At 40.2% G+C, this 20,000-nt stretch overlaps 3 protein-coding genes across 6 annotated transcripts in view; 2 read left to right on the plus strand and 1 right to left on the minus strand.

The window, feature by feature from the left end:
* aplf (aprataxin and PNKP like factor) overlaps positions 1-17,611 on the minus strand; it is a 50,060-nt gene extending 32,449 nt beyond the window's left edge. For 2 of the 3 annotated variants that reach the window (XM_028600913.1, XM_028600930.1), the window contains exons 1-5: positions 17,476-17,611; positions 17,110-17,262; positions 15,688-15,759; positions 12,695-12,858; positions 11,959-12,127 (exon numbers count right to left, since the gene is read on the minus strand). In XM_028600913.1, the coding sequence (XP_028456714.1) occupies positions 11,959-12,127; positions 12,695-12,858; positions 15,688-15,759; positions 17,110-17,217 (513 nt within the window). In that variant the 5' untranslated portion in view covers positions 17,218-17,262; positions 17,476-17,611. The remainder of the gene's footprint in view (positions 1-11,958; positions 12,128-12,694; positions 12,859-15,687; positions 15,760-17,109; positions 17,263-17,475) is intronic. The other variant, XM_028600923.1, reaches the window with a different exon arrangement.
* On the plus strand, positions 1,809-5,593 carry LOC114570570 (E3 ubiquitin-protein ligase TRIM21). Of its 2 annotated transcripts, none has more exons than XM_028600903.1 (2): positions 1,809-1,991; positions 3,333-5,593. In XM_028600903.1, exon 2 carries the CDS (start codon positions 3,342-3,344, stop codon positions 4,974-4,976), a length of 1,635 nt encoding a protein of 544 aa, XP_028456704.1. In that variant the 5' UTR covers positions 1,809-1,991; positions 3,333-3,341; the 3' UTR covers positions 4,977-5,593. The 2 variants fall into 2 exon arrangements, with proteins under 2 accessions (XP_028456704.1, XP_028456698.1); XM_028600897.1 differs by having other exon boundaries at positions 3,340-5,593.
* A 791-nt stretch (positions 17,612-18,402) lies between the features above and the next one.
* fbxo48 (F-box protein 48) overlaps positions 18,403-20,000 on the plus strand; it is a 5,123-nt gene continuing 3,525 nt past the window's right edge. Inside the window, exon 1 of the mRNA XM_028564451.1 lies at positions 18,403-18,487. The gene's annotated coding sequence lies outside the window, so the exon portion shown is untranslated. The remainder of the gene's footprint in view (positions 18,488-20,000) is intronic.

Genomic DNA, 20,000 nt, shown 5'->3' on the forward strand with positions numbered 1-20,000 from the left:
TCAGTTCCAATGAACAACAATAGCTAAAAAAAATGTTAGATGTCGGAGTAAACATATTAAAAAGGTGAAATTACTCCAAACCAACCCTTTAAATCAGAACACAACAAGAACACCTATTTTTTAAATTTTCAAAAAAAAAAAAAAAAGTCTCTACAAAGAGGAAGGATACAGCGATGTCAGCGATAGATTTACTAAACAACAGCCTTGGACCTGGAAAACAGTTAGATGATGATGAAGAAAGGAGACAAAAACTTTGAAAAACACAGTAGAAAGAAGGAACGCAACACTAGGGCGACAAAAGGGACAACAAAATTTTAATTTAAAATAGCAGAAAAAAAAAAACATTTTGCAAAAAAAAAAAAGTCACATACCCCCTGCAGTCCTCCAAAGTACCCATAGGGGAAACGGACCCCTTTTTGAAAAACACTGGTCTACAGTTATACCGGGTATAAAAAGTTAATGGAGGTTTCTGTTTTGTGTGAAAAGTGTTTTGGTTAATTACTGGTCACTGTTGTTTGATTTTGTGAGTCCTGATAAGATGGTTTATGAATCGAAGAGATCTGTACATCTGTGATTGTAAAATAAAAACTGTATTGTTTATAATGGCGGCTGCCGGTTACAGCGTTCCCAGTCAATACTGGACCAATGATCTTACCTTTTAACTCTCCTGTTGTCCTCGGGTCGAATTTGACCCATTTTTAAAAAGTTTCTATATCAGAAATTTGGGTTTCTTTCAAACAAATTGTTAAAAAAATAATTATACTGGGATGGTTCCCTACAACGCTCTTCACAAGTGACATAAATGATCAGTGCACTACTTTCATTGAATTTGGGTGTTTTATTAAATGTATAGCATTTGAATTTTTTTTTTTTTTTTTTAAGCATGGAAAAGTGACAATAATGTTGGGGGAGAAGAACAAACAGATGTCATGAAAAAACTAAAAAACAAACACTGAATAAAATGACAAAAACGTTGGAAAAAGTGACCAGAACTTTGGGAAAAGAATCAACAAAAGTATAAAAAAAAAAAAAAAAAAAAAACCTGGCCTAAAACGTTATAAAAAATGTGTGAATTTAAAATTTGGACCCAAAAAAAAAAAAAAAAAAAAGTTGCATAGCAGACGGGAAGACAACACAAGGGTTAAATGCTCACAGGCTACCGTCATCGTGACTCCTAACTCTTTACCAGGAGAACCAGCTGATACACCACTGGTTACTAATGCCCGTGAAAAATAATGTGTGTATCTGCCTTGTGATTTGAATCTGCTCCAAAATGTATTGGGTTCTTCTTCAGCCCATGCTACACCATTCCAAGATTCATAATAAAAAAATGGGGCCAGTACTTTTTTCTGTAATCCTGCTGATGGACACACAAACAAATCAACAAACTCACAAACAAACAGAGTTGAAAACACAGTAAAACTACTAGCCAATCAGAGGCAGAGTAGGGCGGGTCATGTCCCCACCATCTTAGGAAACTCACAAATCCTACAGCCTGAGCAACTGTGTTTTGTTTTCCATCAAAAGAGATAGAATATGTGATATGGATGAAAGACATTTTTTGGAATAAAGCAGCACAATAAAAACAAGTCTTGGACTTTATATTGTTCTAATTGATATGTTGCATATTTGTGTGATGTCTCTCTCTTTGTGTCCAATAAACTAAACTCTTCTGGTTAAAGTCAAGCTGATGAACCTTAAAGTTCCAACACAGATAATAACCTGTTAGTTATAGCATGACCTTTGCTCCATATTAACACACAACAACATGCAAATCTGAGAAAACAAAACCTAACAGTGCTGCAGTAAGAGGAGGAGCAACACTGGAAAGAGGAGAGCTTCAACGTCACACTCCAGAAATGAAAGTTAAGTTTGTCAGAGTGTCAGCCACGCTGCAGTCGAGACAAGTCTCTGTTTCTCTCTGAAAGAAAACTCAAACTGACTTCATCAGGTCTTTCTCAACAACACAGCAGAGTCTCTGACAAACACTGGTGAGTACAGCTGATCACGTTTACACTTTCTACAACCAGGATTAACACTAAACTTCAGATCTACTCAGACAGCAAGTTCCTCTCTTGTGAAATTGGTAACAATATTAACTATGGCTGTGTGTACACACACACACACACACACACACACACACACAGACAAACAGTTAAGTGGGCCCACATACAGTAGCCCACTTCAACAGCTTTAAACAGTCTCTCTGTGTCAGTTCTCAGGACTGGAGTTTAGATTACTTCCTACTTTACTGCTATTGTTACTGTTTACAGATCGCTTCATGAATACACCTTCCTCTATCTTCTCTGGCTGTTTCACAATAAAAGCTTTCAAACAGAGAACCAGTGGGAGGCTTTTATTGTGAAGCAGCTGGAGGAAATGAAATGTGTTCAAGTACGCAGAGCTTTGTTAGCAGTGCTGTTCTTTAATAAAACTTGGACACAGGGACGGAGTGAGAGTCTGGCTTCTGGGGGTCCAGCCCCCCCTGAATGTTTTCTCAAACGCCCCCCAAATCTTTTAGGGCTTTAAAACATGCAAATCAATGGAGCAAAAGTTTCATTACTGGGGAAATATCGCCATTCATTGTGTGAATACTATTCCAGTGTAGTGTAACAAAAGTAGGTTTCTAGATAATGTGATGCTATTCATACCAATTTTTTTTACCCTCCTTATGTAGCCTAATTAAAAATAGTAACATCAAAAATTTGTTGCCTCTTTTTAGGTGGCTGATGATGAGTCATCCTCAACATTTGTTGTGTTCTGATTTAAGAATGATGGAGACAGTTGGAGAAGAGTTAACATACAAAATGAAGACTGTTTTCCTTGGCAACTATCATGTTTTTCCCCAAATGATGAACATATTTTTAGGCATTTTATTATCCCAAATGTATTGAAATATAGTGCATATAGCTGCTATAAATGGTGAAACAAATCCCCCCCCCAGGGTAGCATGCCCACCCCTAGGTTTTGGCTGAGCCCCAAATGTTTACAATGTCTGGCTCCGTCCCCGTGTGGATATATTCTGTACTGTTTTTGTAAGAGTAGAGAGTCAGTGTTTGTCAGCATGACTTAATGGGGCCTGTAACCTGTCCCCGTACCTTTATAATATGTTTCCTCTGACATCTAACATTTTTTAGCTATTGTTTGCTGAGTGTTCGTTGGAACTGACGGGACTCTGAAACTGCTAATTAACTGTATGTATGAAGTGTCTGAATCTGATTGAACTGATTATAATAATATTGTATTATAAAAAATTGCACACACTTGTTTCTTTTTCAAATAGTTATTAAAACTGCATTTTTGATTTAATGTTTATCTTTTCTTTCACCCAGTGTGTAGATATGGCTGCTGCAAACTATCTGCCATCTGAAGATCAGTTTCTGTGCTCCATCTGTCTGGATGTGTTCACTGATCCTGTCACCATACTATGTGGTCACAACTTCTGCAAGAGCTGCATCAATGAACACTGGGATGCTAATGACCAGTACATGTGTCCGATGTGTAAAAGGCTTTTCAACACAAAACCTGAGCTGCACGTCAACACTTTCATCTCTGAGATGGTTGCTCAGTTCAGACAGTCAGCTCAACAGAAAGCCAGCAGCAGCAGCTCAGAGCAACAAGTGTCCAAACCAGGAGAAGTTCCCTGTGACGTCTGCACTGGAACCAAACTGAAGGCCCTGAAGTCCTGCCTGGTGTGTCTGGTCTCCTACTGTGAGACTCACCTGGAGCCTCATCTGACCATGTCAGGTCTGAAAAGACATCAGCTGATCGACCCTGTGGAGAACCTGGAAGGCAGGATGTGTACGAAGCACGATAAACCTCTGGAGCTGTTCTGTAAGACCGACCAGACATGTGTCTGCATGCTCTGCACTGTTTTAGACCACAAGATGCATGATGTTGTTCCTCTGAAAGAATATGAAGGAAAGAAGGCAGAGCTGGAGGCTGAAATTCAGCAGATGATCCAGAAGAGACGACTGAAGATTCAGGAGATCAAACACTCAGTCGACCTCAGTGAGGAAGATGCAGACAGAGAGATAGCAGAAGGTGTTCAGGTCTTCACTTCTCTGAAGGAGTCTGTTGAGAGAGGCCTGAATGAGCTCATCAACACCATCAAAGAGAAGCAGAAAACAACAGAAAAACAGGCCAAATCTTTCATCAAAGAGCTGAAACAGGAAATCTCTGAGCTGATGAAGAGAAGCACTGAGGTGGAGCAGCTCTCACGCTCTGAAGACCACCTCCATCTTCTCCAGAGTGTCCAGTCCCTAAAAAACAACCAACCTCCACCCACCAAGGACTGGACAGAGGTCAGCATCCGTCCATCATCATATGAGGGGACTGTGGTGAGAGCTGTGGTTCAGCTGGAGGAGACACTCAGTAAAGAGATGAAAAAGCTGCTTGAGTCTGAGCTGAAGAGGGTCCAGCAGTATGCAGTGGATTTGACTCTTGATCCTGATACAGCACATCCTAATCTCATCCTGTCTCATGGTAGGAAACAAGTACGTACTGGTAAGGTTAAGAAGAATCTCCCAGACAACCCAGAGAGATTTTCTCTCATTCCCTGTGTTTTAGGAAAACAGAGTTTCTCTTCAGGCAGATTTTACTTTGAGGTTCAAGTTAAAGGAAAGAGTGAATGGGATTTAGGAGTGGCCAGAGAGTCGGTCAACAGGAAGGAAAACATCCCACTGAACCCTGAGGATGGTTACTGGACTATATGGATGATAAATGGAAATGAGTACGAAGCTCTTGCTGGCCATCCTGTCCTTCTCTCTCTGAAGTCTCCTCCTCAGAAGGTGGGGGTGTTTGTGGATTATGAGGAGGGTCTGGTCTCCTTTTATGACGTAGATGCTGCAGCTCTTATCTACTCCTTTACTGGCTGCTCCTTCACTGAGAAACTATTCTTATACCTTTGGCCTGGTAATAATGAAGATGGTAAAAATTCTGCCCCTCTGATCATCTCTCCTGTCAGAGTAAACTAATCCCTCATCTTATTTAATGTATTGATACATTTCTATTCAACGGAACGAATGTACATTTTATAGTTTACATCTTATTTGTTTACAGAATCTGTTTCTTGTGGTGATTGATTTTTTACTATATGTATCTGATGACAGAGACAACACATTCATTTGATGCATCATGACGCACGTTATGTGGACGATATCTATTTCCACCTCTGTTAAACCCACAGACATTAATTATAACTTCCAGAAGAAATCAGTTTCTAAAGACAACAAATATGTCAAGATGAAGTCTGAGTCAATTTGCAAAAATGATGAATCATAATTTCTAATTGATGTGCAGCCACGGAAAACATTTTTCTGAATATTTCATTATGTCATTATGTCTTCATTTAAGATTAAGGCCTATTACATCCCATAGTGTCTACAGAACACAGCAGTTGTCGTTGTTATACCGGGTATAAAAAGTTAATGGATGTTTCTGTTTTGTGTGAAAAGTGTTGGTTAATTACTGGTCACTTTGGCCATTTTTTATTTGTTTTGTGAATACTGCAAGATGGTTTATGATTCAAAGAAGTCTGTAAATATGTCATTGTAAAATAAAACCTGTAAAATAAACCAGTTGTTGAACACAAGGCCTGAGTAAACAGTAACTTGAACACCAAACACTGAACAGTAAAGCCTGGTTTACACAGACGTTCTATTTTATGAGAAATACATTGTGTTGGCTTCTTCACAATAAAAGCTCCCTGTTTGTTTCACCAGTTGGAAGCTTTTAATGTGAAGCAGTGGCAGGAGGAAATGTTTGTGTTCACCAGCAGTGATTGTGGAAGTTGAATCGCCCCCCACCCTGCGATGGTAAGAATTACCTAAAATGACAGAAACCTTCTTTGGGAAAAGTTTATTTGACGTGTACTTGGATTTTTTCATTTTGACCTATATCCCATCCTCTAACATGGAGGGGACAGAGTTTTTGAACTATAATGCAGCCAGCCACCAGCGTCTAGATATTTTGGCTTTACCTATACAACCCCTGGTTGAAACGCAACAAGGGGTCTCTGCTTTTCTTAGACATCAGTAGGGGGGAGGTGCCAAGGAAATAAGGTTGCGAACCACTGCTCTAAACTATATAGCGATATAGGTCATTTATCTCAACCCAAACAGGTTCATGTTGGTCATAATCCAGCATACTCCCAATAATGGTGCAGTATATGCTCTTGGAAGGCTTATGAATTTAAATGTAAATGCAATTCAGGGTTCAGTGACTTGCCTAAGGACACTTTGACATGGGACTACAAGGCCAGGGATCAAACCACAGAACTTCTGATTGGTAGACAACCGCTCTACCACCTGAGCCGTAGCTTGATCTCATCCATGGGAATATCAGAAAAAAAAATCATTAAATAGCATTGATCTGCTGGGACTTGATTTGAATATTAGCTCACACACAGACAACTGTTCAGGTTCCACACACACAAACAATGTTTTGCAAGAAAAGGTAGTGTGTGTTAGGTGAAAGTGGATTATTTGCATTCTTTTTATGGATGTGTGCAATGTGAAAGTTCAGTATTTGCATGCTCTTTATGTGTGTGTGTGTGTGTGTGTGTGTGTGTGTGTGTGTGTGTGTGTGTGTGTGTGTGTGTGTGCGCAACGTGAAAGTTGAGTATATGCATGCTTTTTTTGTGTAAGTGCGAGGTGAAAATAAGGAATTGTGCATGCATTCTTGATACATGGCCATCTGTGGAGAACCTGGAAGGCAGGATGTGTACGAAGCACGATAAACCTCTGGAGCTGTTCTGTAAGACCGACCAGACATGTGTCTGCATGCTCTGCACTGTTTTAGACCACAAGATGCATGATGTTGTTCCTCTGAAAGAAGAATATGAAGGAAAGAAGGCCGAGTTGGGGAAGACAGAGGCTGAAATTCAGCAGATGATCCAGAAGAGACGACTGAAGATTCAGGAGATCAAACACTCAGTCGACCTCAGTGAGGAAGATGCAGACAGAGAGATAGCAGAAGGTGTTCAGGTCTTCACTTCTCTGAAGGAGTCTGTTGAGAGAGGCCTGAATGAGCTCATCAACACCATCAAAGAGAAGCAGAAAACAACAGAAAAACAGGCCGAAGCTTTCATCAAAGAGCTGGAACAGGAAATCTCTGAGCTGATGAAGAGAAGCACTGAGGTGGAGCAGCTCTCACGCTCTGAAGACCACCTCCATCTTCTCCAGAGTGTCCAGTCCCTAAACATCCAACAACCTCCACCCACCAAGGACTGGACAGAGGTCAGCGTCCGTCCATCATATGAGGGGACTGTGGTGAAAGCTGTGGTTCAGCTGGAGGAGACACTCAGTAAAGAGATGAAGAAGCTGCTCCCTGAGTCTGAGCTGAAGAGGGTCCAGCAGTATGCAGTGGATGTGACTCTTGATCCTAAAACAGCACATCCTAAACTCATCCTGTCTCATGGTAGGAAACAAGTACGTACTGGTAAGGTTAAGAAGAATCTCCCAGACAACCCAGAGAGATTTTCTTATTGTGCTAGTGTTTTAGGAAAGCAGAGTTTCTCTTCAGGCAGATTTTACTTTGAGGTTCAAGTTAAAGGAAAGAGTGAATGGGATTTAGGAGTGGCCAGAGAGTCGATCAACAGGAAGGTACACATCACACTGAGTCCTCAGAATGGATACTGGACTATATGGTTGAGACATGGAAATAAGTATGAAGCTAATGATGCCCCTTCAGTCCTTCTCTCTCTGAAGTCTCCTCAGAAGGTGGGGGTGTTTGTGGATTATGAGGAGGGTCTGGTCTCCTTTTATGACGTAGATGCTGCAGCTCTTATCTACTCCTTTACTGGCTGCTCCTTCACTGAGAAACTCTTCATATACCTTTGGCCTGGTAATAATCTAGATGGTGAAAACTCTGCCACTCTGATCATCTCTCCTGTCAGAGTAAACTAATCCCTCATCTTATTTAATGTATTGATACATTTCTATTCAAGGGAACAAATGTACATATTATAGTTTACATCTCATTTGTTTACAGAATCTGTTTCCTGTGGTGATTGATTTTTTACTATATGTATCTGATGACAGAGTCAACACATTCATTAGATGCATCATGACGCACATTATGTGGACGATATCTATTTCCACCTCTGTTAAACCCACAGACATTAATTATAACTTTCAGAAGAAATCAGTTTCTAATACAACAAATATGTCAAGATGAAGTTTGAGTCAATTTGCAAAAATGATGAATCATAATTTCTAACTGATGTGCAGCCACGGAAAACATATAGCTGAATATTTTATTGCGTCAGGAAGCTTAATTTAAGAGTAAGGCCTATGTGGCCGTTTGGCTCGGTTGGTGGAGCAGGCGCACATGTGTAGAGGCTTGCTCCTCGATGCAGAAGGTCCAGGGTTCGAATCCGACCTGTGGTGGTTTTCCCACCTCAGGTCTCTCATCTCAGCTTTCCTATCCCAATAAAGGCCTATTTAAAAATCTTTAAAAAAAAGTATGGCCTATTACATCCCATAGTGTCTACAGAACACAGTATTTGTCGTTGTTATACCGGCTATAAAAACTACTTCTACATAATGTGTATTTGTGTTATTCTGATGTGTGGACATTTTTCTTTTGAGCTGCTGTAGTACAGGAATTTCCAGTGTGGGATTAATAAAGTCTATCTTAAAAAGTTAATGGATATCTGTTTTGTGTGAAAAGTGTTTTGGTTGGTCACTTTGGCCAGTTTTGTTTGATTTTGTGAGTCCTGATAAGATGGTTTATAAGTCAAAGAAATCTGTAAATATGTGATTGTAAAATAAAAACTGTATTGTTTATAATGGCGGCTGCCGGTTACAGCGTTCCCAGTCAATACTGGACCAATGATCTTACCCTTTAAATGCTCACAGGCAGCCGCAGGCTACCATCATTGTGACCCCTAACTCTTTACCAGGAGAACCAGCTGATACGCCATTGGTTACTAATGCCCGTGAAAAATAATGTGTGTATCTGCCTTGTGATTAGAATCCGCTCCAAAATGTATTGGATTCTTCTTCGGCCCATGTTAAACCATTCCAAGTTTCATTATATTATTATATTATATTATATTATATAGATGTAGGATTTGTGATCGGTCTTGTTGTTTTGTTAGAAGTCATGTTTTTACTGTTGGATTTAAACTGTGCCCTGCCTAGGGACTGCAGATGTAAATTAGCCTAAGGCTAACTCTGGTACATTGCGTCATATGGCAACATTTATGTTAGAAAGTGTACAAGGTGCCTAACAAATAAAATGAATAAAAATTAAACAATTGTGCCAGAACTTTTTTCTGTAATCCTGCTGACGGACACACAAACAAATTAACAATCTCACAGACAAACCAGAGCGGAAAACATGACTTAACCTTGGAGGATAAGCAGATGTTTTTTTTTAACCTTTATTTATCCAGGTATGTCGATTGAGAACAACTTCTCATTTGATCGGACCTGCTGGCCACTGAGCAGCTCCACTGGAGCGGTTGGGGTTAAGGGCCTTGCTCAAGGGCACCTCAGTGGTGGTAATGAGGGAGGGACAAAGCACTGTTCTTTCACTTTCCTCAGTCTTTTCCTGTCAGTCTGGGGATTGAACCGACGACCTCCCGGTCACAAGCTCGCTTCTCTAACCTTTAGGCCACCACTGCCCCCATGTCTAAATGGTCGAAATATCAAAAGGATTAAAAACTTCTCGTCAACACAAGCTTCCTCACAAGAGGTGGACGTGGTATAACTTCCTGCTGCACCGCTTCACTTCTGATCAAGATTTTGGCTCAATCCCAAACTCCATCCTAAGACCTAAAGCCCTGAACTCTCACTGACGTCACCTGATAAGGTATAGAGACGGATTCAGCCAACGCTCGCAGTTGCCATGAAAATTTAGTAGATAATTAATTAATAAAACCCACAACATTTGAGGTTGGGAATTTTGGTCTGGACTTGATCTGTTGTGGAGCGACTATACTCGATCAACTACGTCACCAAAGAGCGCTTTGGTTGAATTCGTTCGTTTCGTCTCCGTGTATCCTTAAATTATGTCTACAACACCGGGAAAGATCATTTACACTCATCTTCTTCTTCTACTACTTCTTCCAGAGTGCGTGCAGTCGAGTTCTATTGATAACTATACGTCGCTCAACATACGTCACATACTCCATTGCTCTGATTGGTTGCTCAGTCTGTCAATTTAGGTTCAAAGTCATATTTTAGAAATACTCCGACTTTCTACGTGCTGGGATTACTTCACCTTTTAGAAAGATTTTTTTTGAAACACGCCCCATAATCACAGCCCAGGGGAGCAGAATCAGACTCATATTCTGACTAGAATCTGAGTAGTGTGTCATATTGTTAAAACTCACCCCTTCTTAGTCACATGTGACCAAACACTTGGTTTTAAGGTGACAGATGGGCCACTCTGGAGTCCATCCTGGACACATTGCTTCACAGTAACCAAAATTGTGCCCACATGACTACACACACCTCTCCATTTCTGCGTGGATCCAGATAGACATTCCATTATCAAACGGATAAGTGGCAGTAGTGAAAAAGCTGATCCAAATGCTATTGTCAAATGTACCGTTAACTAACGTTACATACAGTATGGCCATACTTATCCTGCCATTCAGGTGCAACGCCCGCTTTGGACTTCACCCAGACTTTGTTGCAACGATCCAAGCTGAGTAGCGTTTGTAAAGTGTCTGACCTGCCTTTATTTCCCCCTAAACGACACAGGTATTTGCATTTTTGTAGGTTAGGATGCTTTTAACTTAACTTTTCCGAAATGAAAATAGTTATAGGTATGCAAGCTGCCATATGCCTTGAACACCTCCCTTGTATGTACACATTCGGTCTCAACTGGATATTCAAATATGTGTATCTGACCACTAAATCACTAAAAATGATTCTGCATTTCTTTCCTTGACGTGGTTACAGGGGTGTAGCATCGGTGTCAGCCACACAGAATATTAAACCCGTTTCAAGCACTTTGAACCTGTAATTGTTTGTCCTCTGTCACTAACAGACAAGTTTGCAACTCTAACTTGAAGCACCAAAGTGTATTAAAAAAAAGGTTATTATTATTATTATTATTATTATTATTATTATTAGCCCCCCTCTGAAAAGGGTGTAAAATTGCCCAGGGAGGTGTGTTCAGATGCATTCTGGGCATGCTGGTCTTACAGGGAGGTGTGTTCAGGTGCATTCTGGTCATGCTGGTCTTACAGGGAGGTGTGTTCAGATGCATTCTGGGCATGCTGGTCTTACAGGGAGGTGTGTTCAGGTGCATTCTGGGCATGCTGGTCTTACAGGGAGGTGTGTTCAGGTGCATTCTGGGCATGCTGGTCTTACAGGGAGGTGTGTTCAGGTGCATTCTGGGCATGCTGGTCTTACAGGGAGGTGTGTTCAGGTGCATTCTGGGCATGCTGGTCTTACCGGGAGGTGTGTTCAGGTGCATTATGGGAGTATTGCTATCTTGAGGCAGCGGGAAGTGATGGTGCCATTGACAAACAACAAAAACCTTGACAAAAACCTTGACTTTAGACCAACAAAAACCTGGTCTAAAGTCAATAACGCAGCATTTCATTGTTATTTTAACAGAGCATTAGTAAAATGCTCCTAGGCTCAGGCACAATGCACAAGGACACACTATGCTTGTTACACACACACATGGACACACACACACACACACACACACACACACACACACACACACACACACACACACACACACACACACACACACACACACACACACACACACACACACACACACACACACACACACACACACACACACACACAAAAATGTTACGGTGCAAATCCTCCATCATAACAGCAATGCTCCAAGAAAGCTGATGCGCACTTGACAATTTGACAGTGGGACCGGCCCAAGCCCTCACAGACTTAGAGGGAACGCGTCTCAAAGTCTGCGAGTTTGAACATCAATATTTGGGCCTAAGATACGAGTCAAACAAACCTCGTTTAAACGTCCGTTGTCGGCTTCCTCCTGGTCCGACTGAGCTGCTGGTGCTGGTGCCGGCTCGTTGCGAGGTGGAGTGGGTCCGACACGAGGAGGGGGTTCCATTTCTGGCTCGGCAGAAACGGGAAGTCCTTCCTCTTCTTCTTCTTCAAGCAGCTGACTGTTTCTACAGAAAGAAAAAAAAACATTTAAAAGAATGACATGAAGTCTGTAAAACTGAGATTGAAGCCAACTTTCAAATCTACTATAAAAAAAAAAAAAAAAAAAGAGGATTTCTCGGGGAAGGGTATTATGCGAAATGAAAACATGAATAGATACACGCTGAACTATCTGGATGAATTTTACATGAGCTTCGGCTGATTTGAACATCTTCTCAAGTGTCCTTTTCCCCGTACCGTTTGATCCGAACTTCAAACAGAGAGCCGGCATCACGACGAAGGACGAGACGCCAACTCGTAGATAAAAGATGAACCAGAGCCACACTGATCAACCCTTTCCCTAATGTTGGTTTTATTAATTAGGTCAACAGATCAACAGAACACTCGAACCTCAGCGCCACGCAGTCTGCTCGGCAAAGATAAAAGATAAGCCTTTAATTAAACAGCGAAGAGCAGCCTCTAATTGCTCACCAAGACATCATCAGGGGGTGAAATTGAATTATTTGAGATTCATGTCTTGGACTTGGCACGGTGCTAACATGGAGAGGAGCAGTTTTTTTCAGACGTGTAAGTACCTGGGAGTGGGGTCCTCTCCGCCCACGGCCACCACCTGGAAGATGAACTGGCCCGGCAGCAGAGAGAACAGGTCTCCATCGTGAAGAGGGTACCAGGAGTCTCTCTGCAGGGGGCGAGGGCTGTCGGACCGGGACGACTGAACGAAGCACGGGTTCAGGTGGGTCTAAAAAGGTCAAGACGACAACAAGAGGATGAACCAACCGCTATTCAACCCTCGGGTCAAATCTGACCCGTTTTCAACGTTGTTTTATATCAGAAATATGGGTTTCTTAACAAGCAAATTGCCCCAAAATAACTCAGATGCATGCATGTACGTTGTTTGGAACCCAGACAACATATACATCCATGCATCCATGTTCTTCACAGGTAAAATGTATCATTACTTCCATTGAATTTGATTCATTTAATTTCTTGCCATTTGAAGAAGAAAAAAAATGTCAACGATTTCAAAACAGCATCCTGACCCAAAGTCTGACATAAACCAGTCTGTGATTCACTCAACATCCTCTGATCTTAACTATTCTATTAGTCATAATAATTCATAATTTCTGCTTTTTTTCAAACTCAAAAATTAGGTATAATGTCATTTTATTAGGTTTACTGACCATGAATAAAGAAAAGTGTTGAAAAGAGGGACAAAAACGTTTAAAAAAAATGCCAAAAGCATACAAAAAGCGTCAAAAAAAGTCAGAAAAAGTTATAAAAACTATGCATTTTTCACATTTTGACCCAGAATGATAATGGACGGCAGTGAAGACAACAACGGTTAAACGAGGGAAAACGTGAAGTGTGTAATGATGTGTCAGGATTTCTATTCTATAATGCAACCACAGATTAAGAACTTGCACTTAAAGCACCTTTTTTTAATTACGGTTGTAATTACTTTTATTACTAAGATAAGATAGAGATTGATAGACTATCAATCCCACACTGGGGAAATTCCTTAGTTACAGCAGCTCAAATAATTCACACAGACATCAGAATAAGACACATACACACCAAAGTGCCCATATTATGCTCATTTTCAGGTTCATAATTGTATTTTAGAGGTTGTACCAGAATAGGTTTACATGGTTTACTTTTCAAAAAACACCATATTTTTGTTGTACTGCACATTGCTGCAGCTCCTCTTTTCACCCTGTGTGTTGAGCTCTCTGTTTTAGCTACAGAGTGAGACATCTCACTGCTGTCCCATCTTTGTTGGGAGTCGCACATGCTCAGTAGCTAGGTAAGGACTACTAGCCAGTCAGAAGCAGAGTATGATGGCGTGTCCTGACAGTAGCTAGGTAAGGACTACTAGCCAGTCAGAAGCAGAGTATGAGGGCGTGTCCTGACAGTAGCTAGGTAAGGACTACTAGCCAGTCAGAAGCAGAGTATGAGGCCCTGAAAAAAATCTCTATTAAAGAGGAAGACTACAGCGATGTCAGCGACAGATTTACTAAACAACAGCCTTGGACCTGGAAAACATTTAGATGCTGATGGAAAAAGGAGACAAAAATTTGGAAAAAGACAGAAGAAGGAAGGAAGGCAAGAATAGGTCCAAACAAACAACAAAACCTTCAAATAAATGTGACAAACTTCAAAAACAGCGACAAAAACTTTGAAAAATGTGACAAACTTGGAGTAAAAAAAGACAGCAGAAGTAACTACAGCCTTGTTACTGTAAAACATTTAGCAAAAAATGTCACGTACCCCCTGCAGACCTCCAAAGTACCCCTAGGGGGACACGTACCCCCTCCAATCCCAAATAAGTTACAGACTTAGATACCAATGGCACGTTTTGGAAAAGGCTAACAAGTAAGCTAATGGTCAAAACAAAAACTAAAAAAATTACTAGTGTGTTTTAAAATAGTCACTTAATCCTCCTGTAATAAAATGACCCGAAAAAATCTGAAAAAGTGACAAAAACATGTGAAAAGATTTGAGAAAAACATACTTTAAAAAAAGGTGACAAAAAGATTTGAATAAAATCGACAAAAACGTCGAGAAAAGTGTAGAAAAAGAACAACAAAATGTTGAAATTTGACCCGTTTACACAAACTTTCTATATCAGAACTATCATAAAACAACGTTGGAAAAAGCTACAAAAACGTAGGAAAAATAAATCAACATGTATATTTTTTTTAAACGCAAAAAAAATGACCCCATAAAAAAAAAAAATATATATATATATATATATATATATATATATATATATATATATATATATAAATAAATAAGCTACAGACTTAAATACCAATGAGTGCGTTTTTTTTTTTTTTTTTCATTTTTATATATTATATATATATTATATATATATATATATATATATATATATATAAATTTCAAATTTCAAAAAAAAAAAAAAATCGGCAAAAGTGACTAAAACTTGGGAAAAAGAAATTGGGGAAAAAAGTGGGAAAAAAAAGCGACAACAACTTGTTAAAAAATGGACAAAAACATAATAATAATAAAAAAAAAAAAAAAGGCAAAAAAAAATGTGAATAAAATTGACAAAAACGTTGAGAAAAGTGTAGAAAAAGAACCACAAAATGTTGAAATTTTCAAACCACTAGGGCTGTCCTCGACTAAAGAAATCCTTAGTCGACTAACACTTATAGGATTTTGCCGACTAATCGATTAGTTGATTTAATTGACAGAGCTGTGCTCTTTGAGAGGTGGTTAAGACTAGAAAAGCACAATATAAATGTAGTTAATTAACCATCTGTAAAACTGAGTTTCTCCACAATTAATCCTGCAAAAGCACCACTTTAAATCTCGTGTCTACCATAAATGTGCTCAGAAGTTTCTTGGAAATAAGTAATTAAGCATGAATAAGCATAAAAAATGACTAATGGACTAAAGAAATCTTAGTCGACTAAGACCAAAACGACCGATTAGTCGACTAATCGACTAAGAGGTGGCAGCCCTACAACCCAGAAAAACACGGAGATGCACAGTCGACGGGAAGAAGACACGAGGGTTAAAAGAGTCCAGCTAACGGGGGACGTACCGGTTTGAGACGCAGCTGTCCGTCCAGGTTCTCCAGCAGCCCGTGCAGGCGGGACACTCTCTTGTCACTGACCTGAGACAGCGTGAAGACAAAAACCAAACACCACGAGAGCTTCAGTACAAAATGACTCAGGGATTTTTTAGAGTAAAAAAAGTCTAAATACAGATCACTGATTCCACATCTCTGTGGAGGAGGGTCTGTCTAGTCCACACAGCATTCCTGGATGGGAGAGAAACCAATCACAGTCGTCGTGGGGGCGGGGCTAAGCTCCGGACGGAGCCCCGGTGCCTCTGCTAAAATAGTCTCAGGAAGGAACTGGTTCTGGTGGAACATGTGGACCTTCAGAAGTAGTTTTAGTCGTGGGACAGAAAACTCAGATTGGACAGATAGTCTAGCTAGCTGTCTGGATTTACCCTGCAGAGATCTGAGGAGCAGTTAACCATAGTCCTCAGAAATCAGCCGGAGGTTAGAACCCCGACACAGAGACAGAGGAAGGGGGACGGGACATCCAGGCCAAAAAGAGGGACATCCGGCAGAATTTCGGGCAGCAACGGAGCAATACAAGAAGTGGAACGTCGTGGATATATAGACTACTATCTGGACGACTGCAGGCCAGAGCCCCATGAGATTTGCGGTGACATTTACGGTCCACTTTACCAACGCACTGACTTTTTCGACACTAGTCGGCCCTTTTTTCAATGTTTTTGGCACTCTTTTTTTTTACCTTTAATGCTTCTTTTCACTTTTATGTACAAACACCACTAACACCAACTCATTACTATTTAGTTTTACTTTTTGGGGGGGAATTCATGGTCAATAAATACCATTTTATAGGAAATTATACCTAATTCTTGAGTTAAAAAAAGCAAAAATTATGAATTGTTTATACTAATATTAAAAGGAAAGGTCAACGTTCAGTCGGGATAATGTTTCGGGAAAAAAAGTTATATTAGACTACTATCTGGACGACTACAGGCCAGATTTGTTGTGACATTTACGGTCCACTTTACCAACAATCTGACTTTCCTCCTCTGCCACTTTTCAGGACAATAATTCTGCAGCGAAGTGTCCCATCACATCATTAAATTATGTTTAAGTACTCTGCTATGATTCATAGTTGGTTTAAATGGTTATACCACATAAAAAGTAAAAAAAAACTAAATCTCAAACATAGGGGCTGGAACCACAACTATTCTTTCTCCCTCTTTGAGAAATTGGGAATTCCATTTTTTTATTATTATTATTATTATTATTATTATTATTATTATTATTATTATGCATTTTGTTTTATTTATTCTTTTCTTCCATTTCATTTCTAATAATTATCATAATATTTAACAAAACTGCTTTTATCAGAAAATAAGATTAAAAGAGTTAAGCTGGCATCAAAATAGACTAAACTAAAGCCCCAGCAGGACTTACAGCCAGGAAGGGCCCCCTGCCCAGCACCGTCTCCCCCGGCGGCAGGTGGATGGGATCCCCGCCACCGCCACCGCCACCGTCCACTCGGACCAGATCGAAGCCGGACATCTGCTGCTCTGTGGGCGGGAACGGAGGGAGCTTCACCCCGGTGCACTGGGGGCACAAAACAAACATCACAATGCAAGACTTTACCATGAAGTTAAAGGGATTCGGAAAGATAACGTTACAGGTGGATAATTAGGATTTTTAAAGAGCTATACTCTAACTTTATGTTTCATTAGGGGAGCTCCGTCTGAGCCAAGTAGTCAGTCAGCTGTAAGGTCACAACGAGCCATGCAGTAATACACGTTGACTGCTTGTGCTCACCTGTTGTGCAGGTAAACTTGTTAATTATTCGTCTTTTTTCAGGTTTGAAAAACAAACCGACGGCTCAGAAGACCCTCTTCGCTATCTGCTCGTGTGGTGTGGTCACTCAGAGACAGGATTCAAAACTTCCGGGGTATCAGCGGAGACTGCGTAATGACGTCTGACGCTGTTAACAGGAACGTGCCTGCCTAGTAGATTCCTGGCCACCCCTTCACCGAATTCCATCCGGATTTTATTCAAAATAAAATGTTCTTATTTATTTACGAATTGTTTATGATTATGAAATAAATCTTAAGACTGTTTGTGAATTAGTTCAAATCGATCTTTAATTCGGCCTACATATAACTTACATTGCATGACTTTCTGGACACACCTTCACCAGATCCGTTCGGGTTTTATTCAAAGTAAAATGTTCTTGATTATTTACGTGTAACATACATTGCATGACTTTAATTATCAAAATTTTAACTTTTTAATTTGGACTACAGTTCTAGCTTCATTACCTCTGCGGCCATTGTATTATATGTATATTATTTTTTTGTATACCTATATGTGATTGAATTGGCGGTTTATTGAGGCATACTCTTAATAAAGAACGTAATTAATCGCTGCTGTAATACGATGACCACAGAGGGACCGCAGCACCGAGAAGTGTGAACCAAATAAAATGTTGGAATTTTAATAATCTAAAGTCACGCAATGTATATGTCATGGATGCCGAATAAAAGAACGATATTTACTTATATATAAACAGTCTTGAGATTTGTTTTTATCGGTATGAATTATTCTTAAATAAACAAGAACATTTTAAATAGTTCAGATTCTGGATGGAATACGGCGAGTGTGTGTCCAGGAATTTGCGATTCGTGGACATGTGATCCTTTAAGCGCATGCGCACTTTATCAAAACACACTACAGTGACGTGTGTCTGTGTCTTGTGTGTAAACAACCGTCGGTTGAGACATTTAAATAGACAGCTGTCAGAAAAGACGACGTAGCGACCACGCTGCCGGTAAGAAACGGTCATTTCAACGACACATTTCCGCTTGTGCTTGAATATCCCGGCATACACTGTCTATAAGCGAGAGAAACCTGTGAAAAAAAGACCACATTATTTAGCCTGAAAACTGAGACAGACCGGAGGGTTGTTCAGTCGCTGTTAGCTAACCTAGCTAGCTAGCCGTGCAGTCGCTAGCCGGGGCGGAGGCTCGTGCAGCTGAACGTTGCTCCGAGTTGCAGCAACGGTCAAAATCCGATTTTCTTATTCACACTTTGATGCAGAAATTATAGCCTTTGTTCACCCACAAACCCAATTCAATGCGTTTGCTGCAGTGGTGTAGTCTAATGTATTGTAGTGGGTGTACTGTAGCTACTGCAGTGGTTCTCAAAGTGGGGGTCCCCAACAAAAAGAGGAATCCTTTATTTTCACTGTAATCTCATTCATACACAATGAATGACAGATGTAGGGATATTTTGCTCATGGGTTTCATTTACTTTCTGTAATAAATAGGGCTGTCCTCGACTAAAGAACTAATCGATTAGTTGATTTAATTGACAGAGCTGTGCGCTTTGAGAGGTGGTTAAGACTAGAAAAGCACAATATAAATGTAGTTAATTAACCATCTGTAAAACTGAGTTTCTCCACAATTAATCCTGCAAAAGCACCACTTTAAATCTCGTGTCTACCATTAATGTGCTCAGAAGTTTCTTGGAAATGAGTAATTAAGCATGAATAAGCATAAAAAAATGACTAATTGACTAAAGAAATCTTAGTCGACTAAGACCAAAACTACCTCTTAGTCGACTAAGACCAAAACGACCGATTAGTCGACTAATCGACTAAGAGGTGGCAGCCCTAGTAATAAAACATCTAAAAGCTCAAATTCTATCAGGTAGGGGGACCCTGGGGTAAAGTATTGGGGGTCTGTGGTCTAAATTGTCAGTTTAGGGGTCATTGATGTGAAAAAGTTTGAGAACAACTGCTGTACTGTGTGTGTGTGTGTGTGTGTGTTTGTGTGTGTGTGTATATATATATATATATATATATATATAGGCCACAATCTGCCTTTGGGGGAGGGGAGGCCATATCCTAGTGGGGGGGTCTGGCTTTCTTCCCCCAGGGTTATTTTGAGCATCAAAGACTTCATTTCCTGTATTCAGATACACTTTGATTCACCAATTTACGGTGGAAATCCCTTTATTTAGCCTATGCGAAGAAGAAAAAAACAGACACCAAATTCAAAATATACCAAAAATATAATGTAAAGTATGTTGTTGTGGGTCATTTCTGGAGCTTTCTTAGTGGGTATATACGGCACATCCTACCTTCTGGCAGGTGCAGGACAAATGAGAAATACTAAAGTGAAAAAATGGCCTGAAGAAGACCCAACAGGGTCGAAAAATTGCCTTTGTATTAAATATGGGAGCTTGAAGCCGTGTTGCGGACATTAAATTATATACTGCGTATACCTGCGTTGTTTTTGTAGGCAGAAATCTTTGTTGGCCATGGATAATAACCTGTATAT

The sequence above is a fragment of the Perca flavescens genome, chromosome 2 (assembly GCF_004354835.1).
Source record: "Perca flavescens isolate YP-PL-M2 chromosome 2, PFLA_1.0, whole genome shotgun sequence".
In the NCBI taxonomy this organism is placed as follows: Eukaryota; Metazoa; Chordata; class Actinopteri; order Perciformes; family Percidae; genus Perca; species Perca flavescens.